At 40.6% G+C, this 18827-nt stretch overlaps 1 protein-coding gene across 2 annotated transcripts in view; it reads left to right on the top strand.

Annotated features, from left to right (window-relative positions):
- rai14 (retinoic acid induced 14) overlaps positions 1-18827 on the top strand; it is a 110897-nt gene that overhangs the window by 76863 nt on the left and 15207 nt on the right. The window contains exons 8-13 of one of the 2 annotated variants that reach the window (XM_084325198.1): positions 10297-10403; positions 11170-11354; positions 13122-13147; positions 14161-14247; positions 16822-16911; positions 18292-18429. In XM_084325198.1, coding sequence (XP_084181324.1) covers positions 10297-10403; positions 11170-11354; positions 13122-13147; positions 14161-14247; positions 16822-16911; positions 18292-18429 — 633 coding nt within the window. The remainder of the gene's footprint in view (positions 1-10296; positions 10404-11169; positions 11355-13121; positions 13148-14160; positions 14248-16821; positions 16912-18291; positions 18430-18827) is intronic. The other variant, XM_084325199.1, reaches the window with a different exon arrangement.

Below are 18827 nucleotides of genomic sequence, written 5' to 3'. Positions count from 1 at the left end.
TAATCTGACCCTTTGTAACACACACAGTATATTACATACCTTCAGCATTACACACAGTATATTACATACCTTCAGTATTACACACTATACTACATACCTTCAGCATTACACACAGTATATTACATACCTTCAGTATTACACACTATACTACATACCTTCAGCATTACACACAGTATATTACATACCTTCAGTATTACACACTATACTACATACCTCCAGTATTACACACTGTATACTACATACCTTCAGCATTACACACAGTATATTACATACTTTCAGCATTACACACAGTATATTACATACCTTCAGTATTACACACTGTATACTACATACCTTCAGCATTACACACAGTATATTACATACCTTCAGTATTACACACTGTATACTACATACCTTCAGCATTACACACAGTATATTACATACCTTCAGTATTACACACTATACTACATACCTTCAGTATTACACACTGTATATTACATACCTTCAGTGTTACACATTGTATATTACATACCTTCAGTGTTACACATTGTATATTATATACCTTCAGTGTTACACATTGTATATTACATACTTCAGTGTTACACATTGTATATTACATGGATTACATTTTATGACATGATCATAAAAGAATGGATAGTAGAATATGACAGTTGCTGGCCAAGGAGCAAAAGCGATAAAATGTTGATTGAGAAAAGTAGTATTACATAGTATTTAATTATATTTCAATGAAGACATGCATTGTACTTTAGTTTGATGTTGACATTCTGTTGAGCAACATCATTCTCAAGACACACCTGAACTGACCTCAAGACTCACCAGTCCAGCCACTGATTATACAATGGGACGTTTTGGCCAAGCGATCTGATTGGCCAAAAAGGCATTCCAGCCATGCTGACGATTCCACTGTGGGCGGATATGTCACTGTACGACGGTCCTGGGGGTTTGCATATTTCTCCCCATGGTTTCCTGGGTTCTTGGGCTTCCTCCCACACTAAAAACATGCATGCTAGGTACATACTCCTGCCATTGCCCTTGACCAGGGTACTGGCATTTAGGGTTGGGTACCTTTCACATTTGAACCGATACCGGTACCGGTACCTGTAAATCGATATCGGTACCCAACGGTACCTTTTTTCTGTACTTTAGTCTCTAAAAATGTAATCTACCTACCTCAGTTGTAAAAAAAAAAATAATAATAATTCAAATTATTTATTATTATTTATTTAGAACAATTTGTTAAACTTAATATATATATATATATATATATATATATATATATATATATATATATATATATATATATATATATATATATATATAATATTGCAGAGAGTGTTGTCTGTATCTAGCTTTGTAAAGTGTAACAACACTGTTTTCGGTTTGCCATTGCCCCGACTGCTTTGTTGTTGAATCAAGTCAAATCCTAGGTAAGCGTGTATTGTGCGTGTGAACGTGCGGCACACTTCATAGGTTTCTTTTCATGGTAAACGAAACGCTGACGTCATAAAAAAAAAAAGGTCCGAAATGTGGCACCGGCGGACCTCACATGAATCGGTACTCGGTAGTATCGACATGATTCGCTCGGTACCCTTAAAAGTAACTGATTCGGTACATACTCTCGCCATTGCCCTTGACCAGGGTACTGGCATTACAGCTGGAGTTGGGCGTCTGTCCGTGTGCTTGGGCGCCTGCCCCCCCCCCCCCCCCCCCCTGTGGTTAGGATGGGTCAAACAAAGAGGAGTAATTACCTCACGGAGATGAACAAAATAATAACTTAAATGAAAAAAGATATTGGTTGCTAAGCAAGACAGCAGAGTAACCAGAGAGTTAGCGGACGTCTTCCCTGCTCTCCTGTGGGATTTCAGTCTCACTACGTCAAAATAAACGTGTTCAGGCAGCCCACATGTGTTGGTGACCGTGTATAAAATACCCGGGAGGGAACCCTTCGCCGTGATTAAGGGTCCCGTTCCACATCACCACCGTGCTCATAACCACAGTTAAAGAACACCCTCCTGGGTATTATCGCCCATAGCAGAGAATGTTCATCACCATTCCGACCCCTTAACATGCACGTCGAGATTCAACAGCTGTACAGCTCTTCTGTTATGAAGGAGTTTCACTCACTCAAGCATTTCCCTTCTCTTGTCCTCCCCTGCTTTCAGCCTGAGTAATAGCAAGACGTGTGTGTGTGTGTATGTGTGTGTGTGTGTGTGTGTGTGTGTGTGTGTGTGTGTGTGTGTGTGTGTGTGTGTGTGTGTGTGTGTGTGTGTGTGTGTGTGTGTGTGTTTAGAGGGTCACTCTGTTGTGTGTTGTGGGAACTCTAGCCGCAGACATGTGGTCTCCATTGGAGTGGTACTCCATGCCTGTGGTTTCTCCCCACTAGTGTGTGTGTGAGAGAGAGAGAGAGAGAGAGAGAGAGAGAGAGAGAGAGAGAGAGAGAGAGAGAGAGAGGGACACAACGATACCCTGTTATTCATCTTCGTCCTCAGAAATTGTCATGTCATACACACACACACGCATAGATCACTTATAGCTTACATAGACAGAGGTTATGTTATTCCCAATTAACATTTATTGCAACACAAATGCTTGTATAAGCCAGGGAGGAGTCGCTTGCATGTTGTGGCTTTTGATATCAAGCTACCAGTTTGCCTGGTTACATGTGTGTTAAGAAGCCCACAGGGTGTGTTTTCTATCAAGGCTCTTGGCATTAAGAGCGTGGATTTACTTAGATGTGTTTTACTTCTCACGCTTTCCTTCTTTAATGTCTTTTTTCACAATGCAAAAGACGCATTTTTACAGTGCATCGTAAAACAAAGCAAGCCGTGTTATTTTAAGTCACATTTAGCCAGTTTGCATGACTTCGGCGGCATAGCAACACTTGTCTAGTTCATTAGAGCTGCGGCCTGCAAAATAACGCCTCAGGTGGATTTCTTACTTTGTGATCCTCTGTGCTCTATTCGACAAAAGGCTCTCAGAAGGCCTGGGCCTAGAGGATCTCCCCTGATACATATCCAATGGTCGTGTCACTCATATCAAATCCTACTTGGTTTCTTACCTTAGAAGGAGATCTTGGAATTTCTCACCCACTATTATCTCAAATATTGATGGAGGCCATGTGTTCCTCCATACAGCACGGCACCATGGCTTGTAGTGGAAGTACTGTAGGTATTCGTTTTACATGGAGGTGAATATTGTGACTTTAATGTGACAGTATGTTTAATATAGAATAAAATCTCTTAATGGAGTATTAACATTCTACCAGCTCCCCACATCAAGCGGTGTCTGTGTGCACGTGTATGTGTTCATGTATGTGTGTGTGTGTGTGTGTGTGCATGCATATATACTGTATGTGTGCATGTGTATGTGTTCATGTATGTATGTGTGTGTGTGTGCATGTGAATGTGTTCATTGTATGTGTGCGTGTGTGTGAATGTGTATGTGTGTGTGTGTGTGTGTGTGTGTGTGTGTGTGTGTGTGTGTGTGTGTGTGTGTATGTGTGTGTGTGTGTGTGTGTGTGTGTGTGTGTGTATGTGTGTGTATGTCTGTACACATGCAGGTACAGAGCAGGGAAGCCTGTGGGCTACAGTGTTTGTTAGTTGACATGTAGATGTTGAACCACAGGCCCATCTGGAACACATTGTTCAGTTATGACTTATGCAGAGTGAGAGAGCGAGAGAGAGAGAGAGCGAAGGCAACACCATACCAGCTTGTTAGCCGCAGACATGCACCGTGCCCCGCAGCACCTATCTATGCATCTGACTCGCATAAACACAAGATGGAGGAACAAAGAGAGGAGCTTTTAAGGGATTTGCCAGATTTCTGGATGCGAAAATGTCTTGAGTGAAGGAAATGTTTACGCTTGCGCGAGTTCACATCGGCGTGAATCACCGGTGATCGGAAATGTGGTGCAGTAAAAGTTTCCTTGTGTGTTTTTAATTGACTGGAGTCTACACTGTACATACTCTTTAAAAGCCCCTGTTCTTAATCTTCTCTGTTTGTGGCCCCTAAAAACAGAGGGACGCCTATTTACGACCCCCCCAATGTGGTGGATTGTAGACAGAAGGGTGTGTACTGATTTCAGACCCAACGTTGCGGACCACTGCTCAGAAGCTTCATTTATTAAGTGTTACCTTCCCTGTGAAGTCAGGCCGTTACAGCATGCTGGATAACACAACATTCCTCCTATCAAAGTTTTTTTTTGAGAACATCTCATGACCCCCGGTCCAATTTTGTATGGAAGTTAATGAGAATGGAGAAATATCTGTACTTTCACTTATAACGACCGGAGGGAGATGATTTATATTTTCTTTGAACCCTCATGGACTGAACAACATGACACTCAGAGGGCAACTACATATGATACTGTGTTTGAACCCTCATGGACTGAACAACATGACACTCAGAAGTCAACTACATATCATACTTATTTGAGTGTTTTGAGTACCGGTATACTGATGAGTCCACTGTACATCTAAAATCCCATTAAGTCCATGCATATGTATTGAGGGGCATTGGTCTCTGCTTTGTTAGCGGGGAAGACAAAATCATTTACATTTATTGCACAGAATCTGCAACCAAATATGAAATAGTATCACTTTATTTAAGTTTGTTTTAATTTGTACAATTACCTTTGGTCCACTAAAATGAGTAGACTATGTATAAAATGTCTACAATTCCTACACAGTTGTAATCCCTACAGAGATGTAAACACTCGCAGGTTAAAGCTGAGAGTCTGACCTTTAATCTCATAATCATTGTTCCATTTCAAATCCTATGTGCAGAGCCAAAACAACAACACACAAAACGTCAGTGTACTCAGACTCGGCGACTGCACTGTGTTTTCCACCCGTCTTCTCTGTGCTCCCGACACATGACACGACCTGACGCAAGTTTACCATTTAAACCCATGATCCATGAACCTAGAACCATCATATACATTCAAGAATTCTGCAGGATTCCTTATGAAAAGCTTTCTGTACGGGTGATGGACAGGCGGCTTGGCAGAGACCAATTTCTACTGTTGATATAGTAGGCTACACAGCTGGACGCATTGAAAACGGCGAATATGTTAAGCGCTAGCTTCGTGTTTTTCAGGGAGAGTTTCAGAGCTCAGACGTTGCAGCTTTTGTAATATACAATTACAGTATTTAGGCTATGCTGATCCCTATATACAGTAGGCCCGAAGGCTTCCAGAACCACCCGTTCTAACGCTAAGCCCTGTGGCTGTATGGCTTTCTCAGTGCTGGGAGATTCTATGTTGTCTGAGGCTCACCCTTGGCTTTATTTAGACATGATGCCTGACTCAAATATTTCTCTTCCTCTTGGTTTTCACTGAACTATGACGGTATGAGAACAGGCACTCTCAAATTATCTCTCACAGGCTCTCTATCATGCAGGCATTTTTTACAGTGGCTCACGGTATACACGCACACATACACACGCACTCCACGTGCACGCATAGACACATAGACATACGCACACACACAGGCACACACAGTAAGTGTGCCAGAGGAGAGAACACAAGTATTTCTTTCTGCTAGACCCCAGGACAAAGCCAGCTATCAGACGGACCAGAGAGACAGGGCTGTTAAAGTCATTACCAGTAACCCACAGCATAGTTGTGTAGGCTGTGGCGTGTGGCAGCAGTAGCCATGTAATATAAAACACAAAGCTACCCTGCTGACACATTTCACTGTGGCTTCACATTCCTGGACATTCTCCAGTGGCAATTCTTGTGTGTGTGAAAAGTCCCAAAAATGTGCGGTAAAAAGGAGCCCGGTTACCCGAAAACATGTCAAGGTTAAAACATGTCAAGATTAAAACATGTCAAGGTTAAAACATGTCAAGGTTAAAACACGTCAAGGTTAAAACATGTCAATATTAAAACATGTCAAGGTTAAAACATGTCAAGATAGGGGCGCCCTCGTGGCACACCGCATACATAGTGCCTCGCACACCTACGCGGCCATCCCGGGTTCGCCTCTCGCTCCCGGGGGATAATCTGTCGCATGTCCTCCCCACTTCTTCTCCCGTTCTCCCTCTCCTCTGTTGGTCATGTCTGACCATGAAAAATCTGGAAAAACGCTAAAAATAAACATTAAAAAAAAACATGTCAAGATTAAAACATGTCAAGATTAAAACATGTCAAGATTAAAACACGTCAAGATTAAAACACGTCAAGATTAAAACACGTCAAGATTAAAACACATCAAGATTAAAACATGTCAAGATTAAAACACGTCAAGATTAAAACATGTCAAGATTAAAACATGTCAAGATTAAAACATGTCAAGGTTACGACATGTCAAGATTAAAACACGTCAAGATTAAAACATGTCAAGATTAAAACATGTCAAGATTAAAACATGTCAAGGTTAAAATACGTCAAGGTTAAAACACGTCAAGATTAAAACATGTCAAGATTAAAACATGTCAAGATTAAAACATGCCAAGATTAAAACATGTCAAGATTAAAACATGTCAAGATTAAAACACGTCAAGGTTAAAACACGTCAAGATTAAAACATGTCAAGATTAAAACATGTCAAGATTAAAACATGCCAAGATTAAAACATGTCAAGATTAAAACATGTCAAGATTAAAACATGTCAAGGTTAAAACATGTAAATGTTAAAACATGTCAAGATTAAAACATGTCAAGATTAAAACATGTCAAGATTAAAACATGTCAAGGTTAAAACACGTCAAGGTTAAAACACGTCAAGATTAAAACACGTCAAGGTTAAAACACGTCAAGATTAAAACATGTCAAGATTAAAACACGTCAAGATTAAAACATGTCAAGGTTAAAACATGTCAATGTTAAAACACGTCAAGGTTAAAACTTGTCAAGGTTAAAACATGTGTACATTCTTTTTCTTACCGTTTAAGTTTGTTTAAAGATGTACTGCGTTCACTGTGGGCTTTGTAATCCAAAGAACCCCTCTTCCATTTTTGTGAACATGGCTATCGCTTCCTCTTTCGCCTCCATCTAATGGAAGACTTTGACTCTATGAACTTAACTTCAGTCTCTGATGTACACAGTGATATATTAGCCTTTATATGTAAACAGTGTACTGTTTAGCCTCAGATTAGAATAGTTCTTTCCCACACGCATTCATATCCATATCTCACTATGAACACACAGCACACTAACATCCATATCTATAAAGTGTAAACCCATTCGTCTGATACGAAGTAAATACCTCTGACCAGATATTATGCTAGAGCTGAACAATTAATGGACGTTTTATTGATATTGCAATGTCGTCTCTCTGAACTCTGCACCACAGTGACAGCCCCACCCCCATACTGTATGAACTCTGAACTCCATTGGCTCTGCTGGCCATACTGTACGAACTCTGTTGCCTGTACTCAGTTTATCTACTGCCTTCACTGCCTACAACCGGAATATATTTAGCTTTTAGCGTTTAGCATTTTTAGATTATATATTAGATTCGATTTAGACTATTGGATTATTAGACTATATATTGCATATATTTAGCATTTTAACATTTAGCATTTTTAGGGGCGGCTGGGTGGCGCAGCGAACATTGCGCTCGTCACCAACGCAAGAGACACCGGGTTCGACTCCGGCTGTCGGCGTTGCCTCCGGCTTGGGCCGGCCGTCATACTAACTCATTGGCAGAGTTAGCGGGTGGAAGTCGATGGGTGGTAATCTGGACGTTGCGCCTCCCACACGTTACACCTCGCCAATGAGAGTCCGTGCTGGCAGGTGAAAAGATGTGACAGGCTGCCTCCATGTGTATCGGAGGGGACACGTGATGCAAGGCTTCTATCCTCCCTACAACCGACCAGTGGGGGGCATATGCGAGCAACATTCAAGACAGGGGAGGGAGAATTGGCACGAGAGGTAAATTGGAATGGGGAGAAAAATCACAGAAAAAAGGAGAAAAAGTAGATAAAAAAAAACATTTAGCATTTTTAGATTATATATTAGATTAGATTTAGACTATTGGATTATTAGAATATATATTGCTATATCTAGCATTTAGCATTTTAGCATTTCGTTTTTATTTTTTTTTATTATATGTTAGATTCGATTTAGATGATTAGATTATATATTGTAACTATATTTATTGTAGGGCAAAATAACTGAGATGGCATACATACCCTCATCTCGCAGTTTTGTTGCCCAAATTATGCACATGTCCAGAGTTAATTATATTGTATATTGTTTACACTGCCTTTTTATTCTATATATTATTATTATTTTTTTTACTTCTCCACTGTACTATAATTCTGTGACCTGTACCTGTATGTATTTTACTACCTGTACCTCCCCTCCCCCCTCCCCCATGCTGCTATGATACCGAATTTCCCCTTATCTTATCTTATCATGTAACTGTAATACATGCCTTGTGTGTTTTATCCCTTTTCTTCTATGTGTTTATGCCTTGTTTTTTAATTACCTATGTTTTTAAAGCCTATGTTTTACCCTGTAGCAAATGTAGAGTGCACTACAAATTGAATGTATTATTATTATTATTATTATTATTATTATTATTATTATTATTATTATTATTATTATTATTATTATTATTATTATTATTATTATTATTATTATTATTATTATTATTATTATTATTATTATAATAATCATAACTACCTACCTCATCCTATCATCTACCCATATAACACTGTATGATAGCTACGTATAATAATACTGTATATACTATATATATACTTATCTAATATCTATATCTACATATATTCCTGTTTTCATACCTGTATACACACCCACTCTGTGCATTATTGTATATACTAAATCTATATATATCCATACCTACCGGTATTAGTTATACTACTGACCAGTATGGCTTACTACCATAGGGTATGTATTATTGTATCACTGTACATAATAATATCATACATACTGTAGTACATCAGATTAGCATATTTACTCAGTAGCTTCATTATATACTGCATATTCCATTTAAAGGCTAAATGTGTGTCAAAATACCATTCTAAATGAAGTATCGCAGCCCTGCAGTGATGACCTGGCCTACAATCATATTCTACAGACTTAAGAAAACAGCTTTGTTTGGTACAAGTGAAAATCACAGAAATCGCACCATTATCTTAATGTGTTGTAAAATGAGAATAATAACACAGAAAGTATCTTTTCCTCTAATGAATCATACCGTAATTGCAATATTAATCAAAATAATTCTATATTGTTTTCCAAATCATTCAGCCCTATGAAATGTGCCAACCTGGTGGTATAGCATGGTATTGGTATAGAGTGTCCAGCAATGTCAACACAAATATGAAAACATCTAGTCAAGTCAAGAGTTTTATTTGTCACGGCATACAAGTATACAGTGAAATGCGGGGCTCTACCCTATCTGATGGATGTCCCTTCACTTAGAAACTTGCTGTGATTGCCAAAGCAATTTTCTCCTCTTGGCTTTACCTTACAGCACTTGACCCCTGACCTTTCTAAATGGGTTTTAACACCCAGAGTTGCTCTTTGCTGTATTTTTGGCTATTCACATGCTCATATTTCACTCTACACACATCAATAACCTAGCGGGGGCCTGGCAGGTTGACATACTCAGTGTGTTGCCGTGTTTACATAAACAGAGGTATTCATCCTTTAGCTAACCTCTGTTCTGTCACACCTGTGTGTTACATCTCTCACCACATACACAGAGACAGACCGTACTCTGCAACTATCTGGACGATCATAGGAGACGTGAGATGTGTGTGTGTGTGTATGTGTATGTCTTTTCATCCCGGCTCATCTGTGTCTTGCTGACCAAAATGTTGTTTGTTGATCAGTCTTTAAAAAAAAATTCCTGAAGAATGATACACTAGATTTGAAGATGCCCTTCTGCGTGATTGGATGTGTAAAACACAATTTCACAAATTTGTTGACTAAACTGACTAATCGTCCTGTAAAAGTCCTGTAATTATCAAGAATTTAGTTTAGTCAAGGACAGTCCTCCATTCCTAATCCATGTGCAATAGATTTCATTTGACCAAAGATTCACCAAAGGGGTTTCTTCAGTGTCTTACTGGGGAAAACATCAAAACAACGGCACACCTAGTGACAATTAAGGCTGAATACCTCTGTTTATGTAACACACTGTGTGTGTGTGTGTGTGTGTGTGTGTGTGTGTGTGTGTGTGTGTGTGTGTGTGTGTGTGTGTGTGCGTGCGCGCGTGCGCGGTGTGTGTGTATGTGTGTGTGTGGGTTCAGTCCTCTGCGGTTGTCAGCCAGACATGTTAATGATCTCTAATGTTTCTACTGTCTCTGTCTGTCCCCTAGGAGGGATTATGTCCTCTGCTGTTGTCAGCCAGACATGCTCACACTGAGGCATGTAGTACTCTACTAGACTGGGGCGCTGATGTCAATGCATGTGATAACAATGGAAGGTAAGGACTCAGCTACAACACACATACAGTACAAACATGTTGATACACACAAGGACACACACAACTCACTCTGGCACACAGTAGCACAACACAAACACATTGACACACACACACACAAAAACACACACAATACACTGACACACAAACACACGTAGCACAAACTATATACACATTGACACACGGACACTCACAATATATATACACACTTAAGTAATGATGTGTGTGAGGGCCATAATGACAGAGGGTAGCGTGGTGATAATGATGATATAATGATGATGATGACAATAAGAGATCCTGTGAGATGATGTACAGTAAACGTATCATTTCAAATGTGTGTACACATGTGCCTGTGTGTGTGTATGTCTTCGTGTGTGTGTGTGTGTGTGCGTGTGTGTGTGTGTGTGTGTGTGTGTGTGTGTGTGTGTGTGTGTGTGTGTGTGTGTGTGTGTGTGTGTGTATGTGTGTGTATGTGTGTGTGTGTGTGTGTGTTTGTGTGTGTATGTACATCAGCTCACTTTGTCATTGTTACCCTGTGTGTTACCCTGTGTATTTGTATTTGCGTACACTTTGTTCAAAGACTGGGCAATCATTAGATTTAAATTGTTATCATCTAGCCATCTAGCTATCATCTAAATACTGTGTCACCTGCACATGGGGAGTGGAATTACAAGAGTGACTAGCTAGCAGTGTCCTACAGTGAAGACAGACCATACTGTGTCCTGTATGCGTGGGCCTCCCTCTCATGCTTCCCATGTCTCTGTCCCAGGACTGGGTTGATGTTGGCCAGCGAGTCCAGCAGCGTGTCAGTCATGGAGGTGCTGGTCGGTAGAGGAGCAGACCCGAAGGCTGTAGACTCACTGGGTCATGATATCCTGCACTACGCCAAGCTGTCTGGCAGCACCGAGGTCAAAGCTGCCCTAACTGCTGCCTTGCTCAAGCTGCAAGACACAGGTGAGAGACTGGAGACAGGGGCACGTGCACACACACAGATACACATACACACACACACACACACACACACACACACAGATACACACACACACACACACACAGATACACACACACACACACACACACACACACACACACACACACACACACACACACACACACACACACACACACACACACACACACACACACACAGACACACATGAATAATAGGTCATGTGGTGGTCACTACTGCTCTACACAGGCAGCAAGACATAACTAATGCTGTGTTTTTAGCTGTGGAGGCACGTTTATAGTGACTGCACCAGTTATCTACCGTTATAAGGTCATTTCAGTAAGGTATTCAATTGTATTGGACTGAGAACCATGTAGACTCAAACCAAGTAAAGTTTGGCGAATAAGCACCTGATTGAATGGTTGAGTCTAAACGTCCACCTTTATTTCAACTCGTAAGACACTGAGGTTACCCTCATTTACAGCGACGATGAGCTTACAAAACGAAGACACAATTGATCAGCAAATTCATACATATAGGCACAACAAATACGAATAAATAATAAAGATCAGTCGACACACAGTGGTCAGAGATCATACTTTTAAATGCAGCAAAATAAGGAAGAACCTTCAGCTTCAGAGTCAGTTGGAGGGCATTCCAGGGATTGGAAGCATCAAAGAAAAAAGCAGTTTTTCCTAGTTCAGGAATGATTCCACAAAATGGTTTTGAGTACATGATTTTCAGCCCAAACTATTGAATATCTTACCGATAATGACCTTTAAGCATCTAGGTTATGATCAATAGTCAAATTCTCATTGGATGGATGTCCCTTCACTCACAAACCCCTCCTTCTCATTTCTTCCTTTCTCTCTTTCGCTCCTTTGTCCTGCACATCTCACCTTTCTCTATCTCTGATTCAGTCTCGGTCTCTTTTGATCAAACACACACACACACACACACACACACACACACACACACACACACACACACACACACACACACACACACACACACACACACACACACACACACACACACAGAGTCCACCCCCCTCCACACACACACACACACACACACACACACACACACACACACACACACACACACACACACACACAGCGTCCACACCCCTCCACACACACACACACACACACACACACACACACACACACACACACACACACACACACACACACACACACACACACAGTCACACACACAAACACACACACCCACACGTGCACACACACACACACACACACACACACACACACACACGTGCACACACACAAACACAAAGGGGAGATGTGAGGTTGACTTCAGGGCCTGAGGATGTCTAGTCGATCCTTAATAATCCAGTTAAAAGGATTATGCGCCTCCCTGTGGTAGAGAACGGTAATACAGTTGATCTTTGTATTGTACACAACCACCTTTCAAACACTGCCATCTGTAGGTATTCTACTTTAAATAGTTTACAGGCAAAAATGACTGATTTTGTTTTTCAAATTTGATTTAAGCATTTACAGGGAATCCAATTCCTATTTTTCCAAAAACCTATTCAGGCCTACTGATGCAATTTATTAAACATTTTAAATGTTTGTTTATATGAATGACGTAATTTAATTTTATCTAATTTCATTCACCTTGTTTTCAACCAATAAGAGCTGTTGTAGAAGAATAATCAAAATAATACAACAGAAAGGGTGGAATATTCCCTTGTTTCATCAGAAGTGGCTAACATTGTGTCTGTTTCCCTCTCTCTCTGTTGCCAGGTGCCATGTCTCCCAGATCACCCCAGGTGAGACAAACGAAGGGACCTTTCATGTAGAATCCTAAGCCAGGACCACTACCTGGGTTGAAAAGGAGAGGCATATTAGAGAGGAACATACCAACCTCTTTTCCTATAGGTGTCATCTGAACCCTTTCACAGAAGGTTGACCTTTCACTGTGACAATACAGAAGGTTAACCCTTTCATTGCCACATGACAAAGGGTTAACCCTTTCACAACCACACTACAGAAGGTTAACCCTTTCACTACCACACTACAGATGGTTAACGGATGAAGTAGCCTAATATTCTTATCCAAGTCAAAGGCATTTTGTGAACAGAATGTACCGTACAAATTATGCTATATTATTTTCACTAACAAAATAAATGCATATTTATCCTGCGAGTCAAGTTTGAAAACCACTCATCTAGGAGATACATAGATAGTTACTCTGCACAGTAACATTATGCCCATCTATGATCAGTTGCTTTCATAGGAAAACACTGATTTCAGCTCTGCCCAGTAACATTATACCCATCTAATGTATGATCAGTTGCTTCTATAGAAAAACACTGATCTCAGCTCTGCTCAGTAACATTATACCCATCTATGATCAGTTGCTTTCATAGGAAAACACTGATCTCAGATCTGCACATTAACATTATACCCATCTATGATCAGTTGCTTTCATAGGAAAACACTGATCTCAGCTCTGCTCAGTAACATTATATCCATCTATGATCAGTTGCTTCTATAGGAAAACACTGATCTCAGCTCTGCACAGTAACATTATACCCATCTATGATCAGTTGCTTCTATAGGAAAACACTGATCTCATTTCTGCTCAGTAACATTATACCCATCTATGATCAGTTGCCTCTGTAGGAAAACACTGATCTCAGCTCTGAAAATGAATGACTTATCTTCTCTTTCACTAACCCAAACTAAAACCCACCGGTCTTTCTTTGCTTTTCTCTTTTGGATTCTTCTGTACCCCCCCCTCTCTCTCTCTTTCTCTCTGTATTCCTCACTGGCTCCTCAGCATGATCAAGTAGCTAAGCTAAGTGATGAACGGATCATAACTCCCAAAAAACGAAAAGCACCTCCACCTCCTATTAGCCCACTGCAGGTAAATGGTCTGTCTGTCTGTCTGTCTGTCTGTCTGTCTGTCTGTCTGTCTGTCTGTCTGTCTGTCTGTCTGTCTGTCTGTCTGTCTGTCTGTCTGTCTGTCTGTCTGTCTGTCTGTCTGTCTGTCTGTCTGTCTGTCTGTCTGTCTGTCTGTCTGTCTGTCTGTCTGTCTGTCTGTCTGTCTGTCTGTCTGTCTGTCTGTCTGTCTGTCTGTCTGTCTGTCTGTCTGTCTGTCTGTCTGTCTGTCTGTCTGTCTGTCTGTCTGTCTGTCTGTCTGTCTGTCTGTCTGTCTGTCTGTCTGTCTGTCTGTCTGTCTGTCTGTCTGTCTGTCTGTCTGTCTGTCTGTCTGTCTGTCTGTCTGTCTGTCTGTCTGTCTGTCTGTCTGTCTGTCTGTCTGTCTGTCTGTCTGTCTGTCTGTCTGTCTGTCTGTCTGTCTGTCTGTCTGTCTGTCTGTCTGTCTGTCTGTCTGTCTGTCTGTCTGTCTGTCTGTCTGTCTGTCTGTCTGTCTGTCTGTCTGTCTGTCTGTCTGTCTGTCTGTCTGTCTGTCTGTCTGTCTGTCTGTCTGTCTGTCTGTCTGTCTGTCTGTCTGTCTGTCTGTCTGTCTGTCTGTCTGTCTGTCTGTCTGTCTGTCTGTCTGTCTGTCTGTCTGTCTGTCTGTCTGTCTGTCTGTCTGTCTGTCTGTCTGTCTGTCTGTCTGTCTGTCTGTCTGTCTGTCTGTCTGTCTGTCTGCCTGTCTGCCTGTCTGTCTGTCTGTCTGTCTGCCTGTCTGCCTGTCTGCCTGTCTGCCTGTCTGTCTGTCTTTATGCTTGTCTCTGCCTTCCTCGCTTTACCGTATGTCCATGGTACTGTTTTGTTTGACTAACCATCATCATCAAATAGGCTGCCAAATATGACCCTGGCTTGCACTAAACCAAACTTAAACTAAACTTAAATGTTGTCAGAAACATATTTTAGGTTCAACTTTAGGTAGAGCAAGAGAAAGTTGACAAGCGTACAAACTGAGCAGAGAACCATGGACTGCCCACTAGCAGTGCGTTTGTCCAATCAGGTGCATTCCACGTGGGGAAATGGCAAGTAGGGAGGGGATACATGCAACATGCACATAACATGCAAATAACACGCACATAACATGCTAATAACATGCACATAACACGCACATAACACACATTCGCTGCCCAAAGGCTGACACCCAGAAACGTCCCGAGCACAGTAAAATAAGAGAATCCAGGCAGAGGGATAAAGACTTCGAGTCGGTCACAAGTGATGAATGAGAGAATTATGTTTGTATGAGTCTATACATAGTTTATTTAGTCAAATGCTTACCATTGTGCCTTTAAAGTGAATATTATGCAACTTAATATAACACTATGAACATCAAGTGTGTGTGTGTGTATGTGCGTATATAGCCATAGCTTATGTAGACTTTATTTTAATGATTATTTTTAATTATATGTTGTATTCTCACCATTTCACATTGTGCTAACCATTGCACTTTACTGTACAGTTTTATTTATATGTGTTTTATATTGCATTTATATTGTTGATTGTCACATCCTGGTTAGACGTACACAATCTCGTTGCACTGTCTTGTACTGTGTAATGACAATAAAGTGAATCTAATCTAATCTAATCTAAAATGTGTGTGCACATGCATGCATTACTCAATCCCATATTTATTTGTATATTTATGTGTGTTTTCCTGTCTTTCAGTCAGTCTGTTTGTATGGGAAGACCTCTCTGTACTGTATCTGTCACTCATATATTCCACCAGGCTCATCTCACTGTCTACATTAACCAGATGTAAATCCATGCATATTGTTTATGTTTGATCAATGTTTATCGTTTCTCATCTCAGAGTGTAGGGCTGGGCGATATGGGCCAAGCATCATATCATGATATTTTTCATGTTTTTGATGGTCAAATGGTTTTGACGGTCTAATGGTTTGATGGTCAAATGGCATTTGACAGTATTTAATTTTCCAGTACAAATGACAAAGACCTTTAGTCTTTATGCTGTAATATAATATTGCCATGGTGCTATTTCATTCAAAATATCTTTCTTTAACTTTTTTTTAACGCTTTTGCAAAGAATTGTTTTTTTGGGATGAACTTAAAAATATAAAGTTAAGTTATATTTATATATGTTTATATTATATATGTTTTTGTAAATATCGTGGACAACAGTAAAAATCTATATATTGCAAGGATCCAAGGCGGTATACCTTCATATTCTCATATTCTCAGTAGCAAATAAAAAAAAAACAATAAAGTCTAAAGAGTAATTTAGAGTTTGTATTATTCTACTATGGTATTATTTTATTGTTGTTATTATTTATTATACTGCAGATTCTTTCACCCAACATTATAAAAAAAAGCAAAAAAAAGCTGTAGAACTGGAAAACAGTGTAGAATTAATTTTTTTTATTAAAATAATAAAAACTGAGAGAGATGTTGGTGATGTTGACAAGCCATTTTAATGCAAACTGAATACAATATCCCAGCATATAGTGAAGAAAAGTAACAAACATAAAAAATTTCAGACTATTAAAATATTTTCCTCATTCTCCTCTTCTAGAGCTCTGGCTTGGTCTCTCCTCCGTACGTCACTCCCAATGAGACCCCTGTGTCCAGCAACAGTGACACCCCCAGGAGATTCAACTACAAGGTAAGCAGAAGACAGACTCCTATTAACCGGATACACGGCACACACTTCCCCCTACGAGCCTCAAAAGCGTTGTGTGTCTAGAAAAATGCTATATAAATGCAATGATTCATTCATTCATTAATTTATTTATTATGCTCCAAAAGTGTCAACGTTTCCACCACGTCTGTCGTGAATTGCAGTGGTTGTGGCCTTTGTGTTTGTAGTGAGACTGGTTTGTTGTGAGACTGGTTTGTAGTGAGACTGGTTTGTTGTGAGACTGGTTTGTAGTGAGACTGGTTTGTTGTGAGACTGGTTTGTAGTGAGACTGGTTTGTTGTGAGACTGGTTTGTAGTGAGACTGGTTTGTAGTGAGACTGGTTTGTTGTGAGACTGGTTTGTAGTGAGACTGGTTTGTTGTGAGACTTGTTTGTAATGAGACTGGTTTGTAGTGAGACTGGTTTGTTGTGAGGCTGGTTTGTTGTGAGACTGGTTTGTTGTGAGACTGGTTTGTTGTGAGGCTGGTTTGTTGTGAGACTGGTTTGTTGTGAGACTGGTTTGTAGTGAGACTGGTTTGTTGTGAGACTGGTTTGTAGTGAGACTGGTTTGTTGTGAGACTGGTTTGTAGTGAGACTGGTTTGTTGTGAGACTGGTTTGTAGTGAGACTGGTTTGTAGTGAGACTGGTTTGTTGTGAGGCTGGTTTGTTGTGAGACTGGTTTGTTGTGAGACTGGTTTGTAGTGAGACTGGTTTGTTGTGAGACTGGTTTGTAGTGAGACTGGTTTGTAGTGAGACTGGTTTGTTGTGAGTTCAAGTTCAAGTTTCAAGTTTCTTTAATAGTTGTCATACAGAAGTACAGAATACTTTTATACAAAATGCTTCTTACTGTTACGCTCCAGAGACTGTGCAAGACAAGATAAGTATGAAATAAAATAACATAGTATAGCATGTAAATTAGAAGTAAAAAAAATGAGGTCACAGTGTTCAGTATAGACATATGTACAATGTTCGATGCAGAATAGTGAGACTGGTTTGTTGTGAGACTGGCTAATCATCAACGCAGCTTCTTTCTTTCAGTTTGTTTTTCATTTCTACAGTATATGCTTTTTATATGTTGTCTTCCTCAACTATCTCTCCTTCCTTTTAACCCATATCCCATCTCCCATTTCTCCCTCTCCCTCTGTCGCTCTTCCCTCCCCCCACCCCATCCCCCGTTTTCCTCTCTCCTCCCCTTCCTCTCCCACTCCCCCCCCTCTCTCTCTCTCTCTCTCTCTCCTCCCCTTCCTCTCCCACTCCCCCCTCTCTCTCTCTCCCTCTCTCTCCTCCCCTTCCTCTCCCACTCCCCCCTCTCTCTCTCTCTCCCTCTCTCTCCTCCCCTTCCTCTCCCACTCCCCCCTCTCTCCCAGGAGGAGGAGGTGAGAGGAGCAGTGCTGAGGGAGGAGGTGGAGAAGCTGCAGGAGGAGAAGAGCATGTTGCTGGAGACGGTGGAGGACCTGAAGCAGATCGTGGAGCAGACGGTGGCGGGTCCCGACCAGGACCCTCAGGTGAATGAACAACTGACCTACATGCTGCTGATTATTACTCTCATTTGGACGTCTCATTCAGATTGGGGGACAGTATTCTAGTTTGGTTTGACATGTTTAGGTAAGGTTACATTATTTAGAATGAAATACAATAGAACAAGATTGTACAGTTAGAAGACTATGGGGTTGTGACTGAGACAAAGACACATTTTATTTGTAGAATAACAGAAGAGCACAGCACACTCGCTTGCAACCTGACTAAAACTTGACTACAACCTGACTACAACTTGACTACAAATATCAATGAATGTTCACCAGAAGCTATGTTTAAATGCACCACCAGCACTGAGATCAGTTTTGCTTTTGTTTTACTAAAGCTCTGACGACACCAGACGGCTGTATAGGCCTGAACCTACTCA

Source organism: Notolepis coatsorum, assembly GCF_963971535.1.
Source record: "Notolepis coatsorum genome assembly, chromosome: 11".
Taxonomy (NCBI): Eukaryota; Metazoa; Chordata; class Actinopteri; order Aulopiformes; family Paralepididae; genus Notolepis; species Notolepis coatsorum.
The sequence above is the reverse complement of the archived record's forward strand: the minus strand, read 5'-3'. Positions and strand labels throughout refer to the sequence as shown.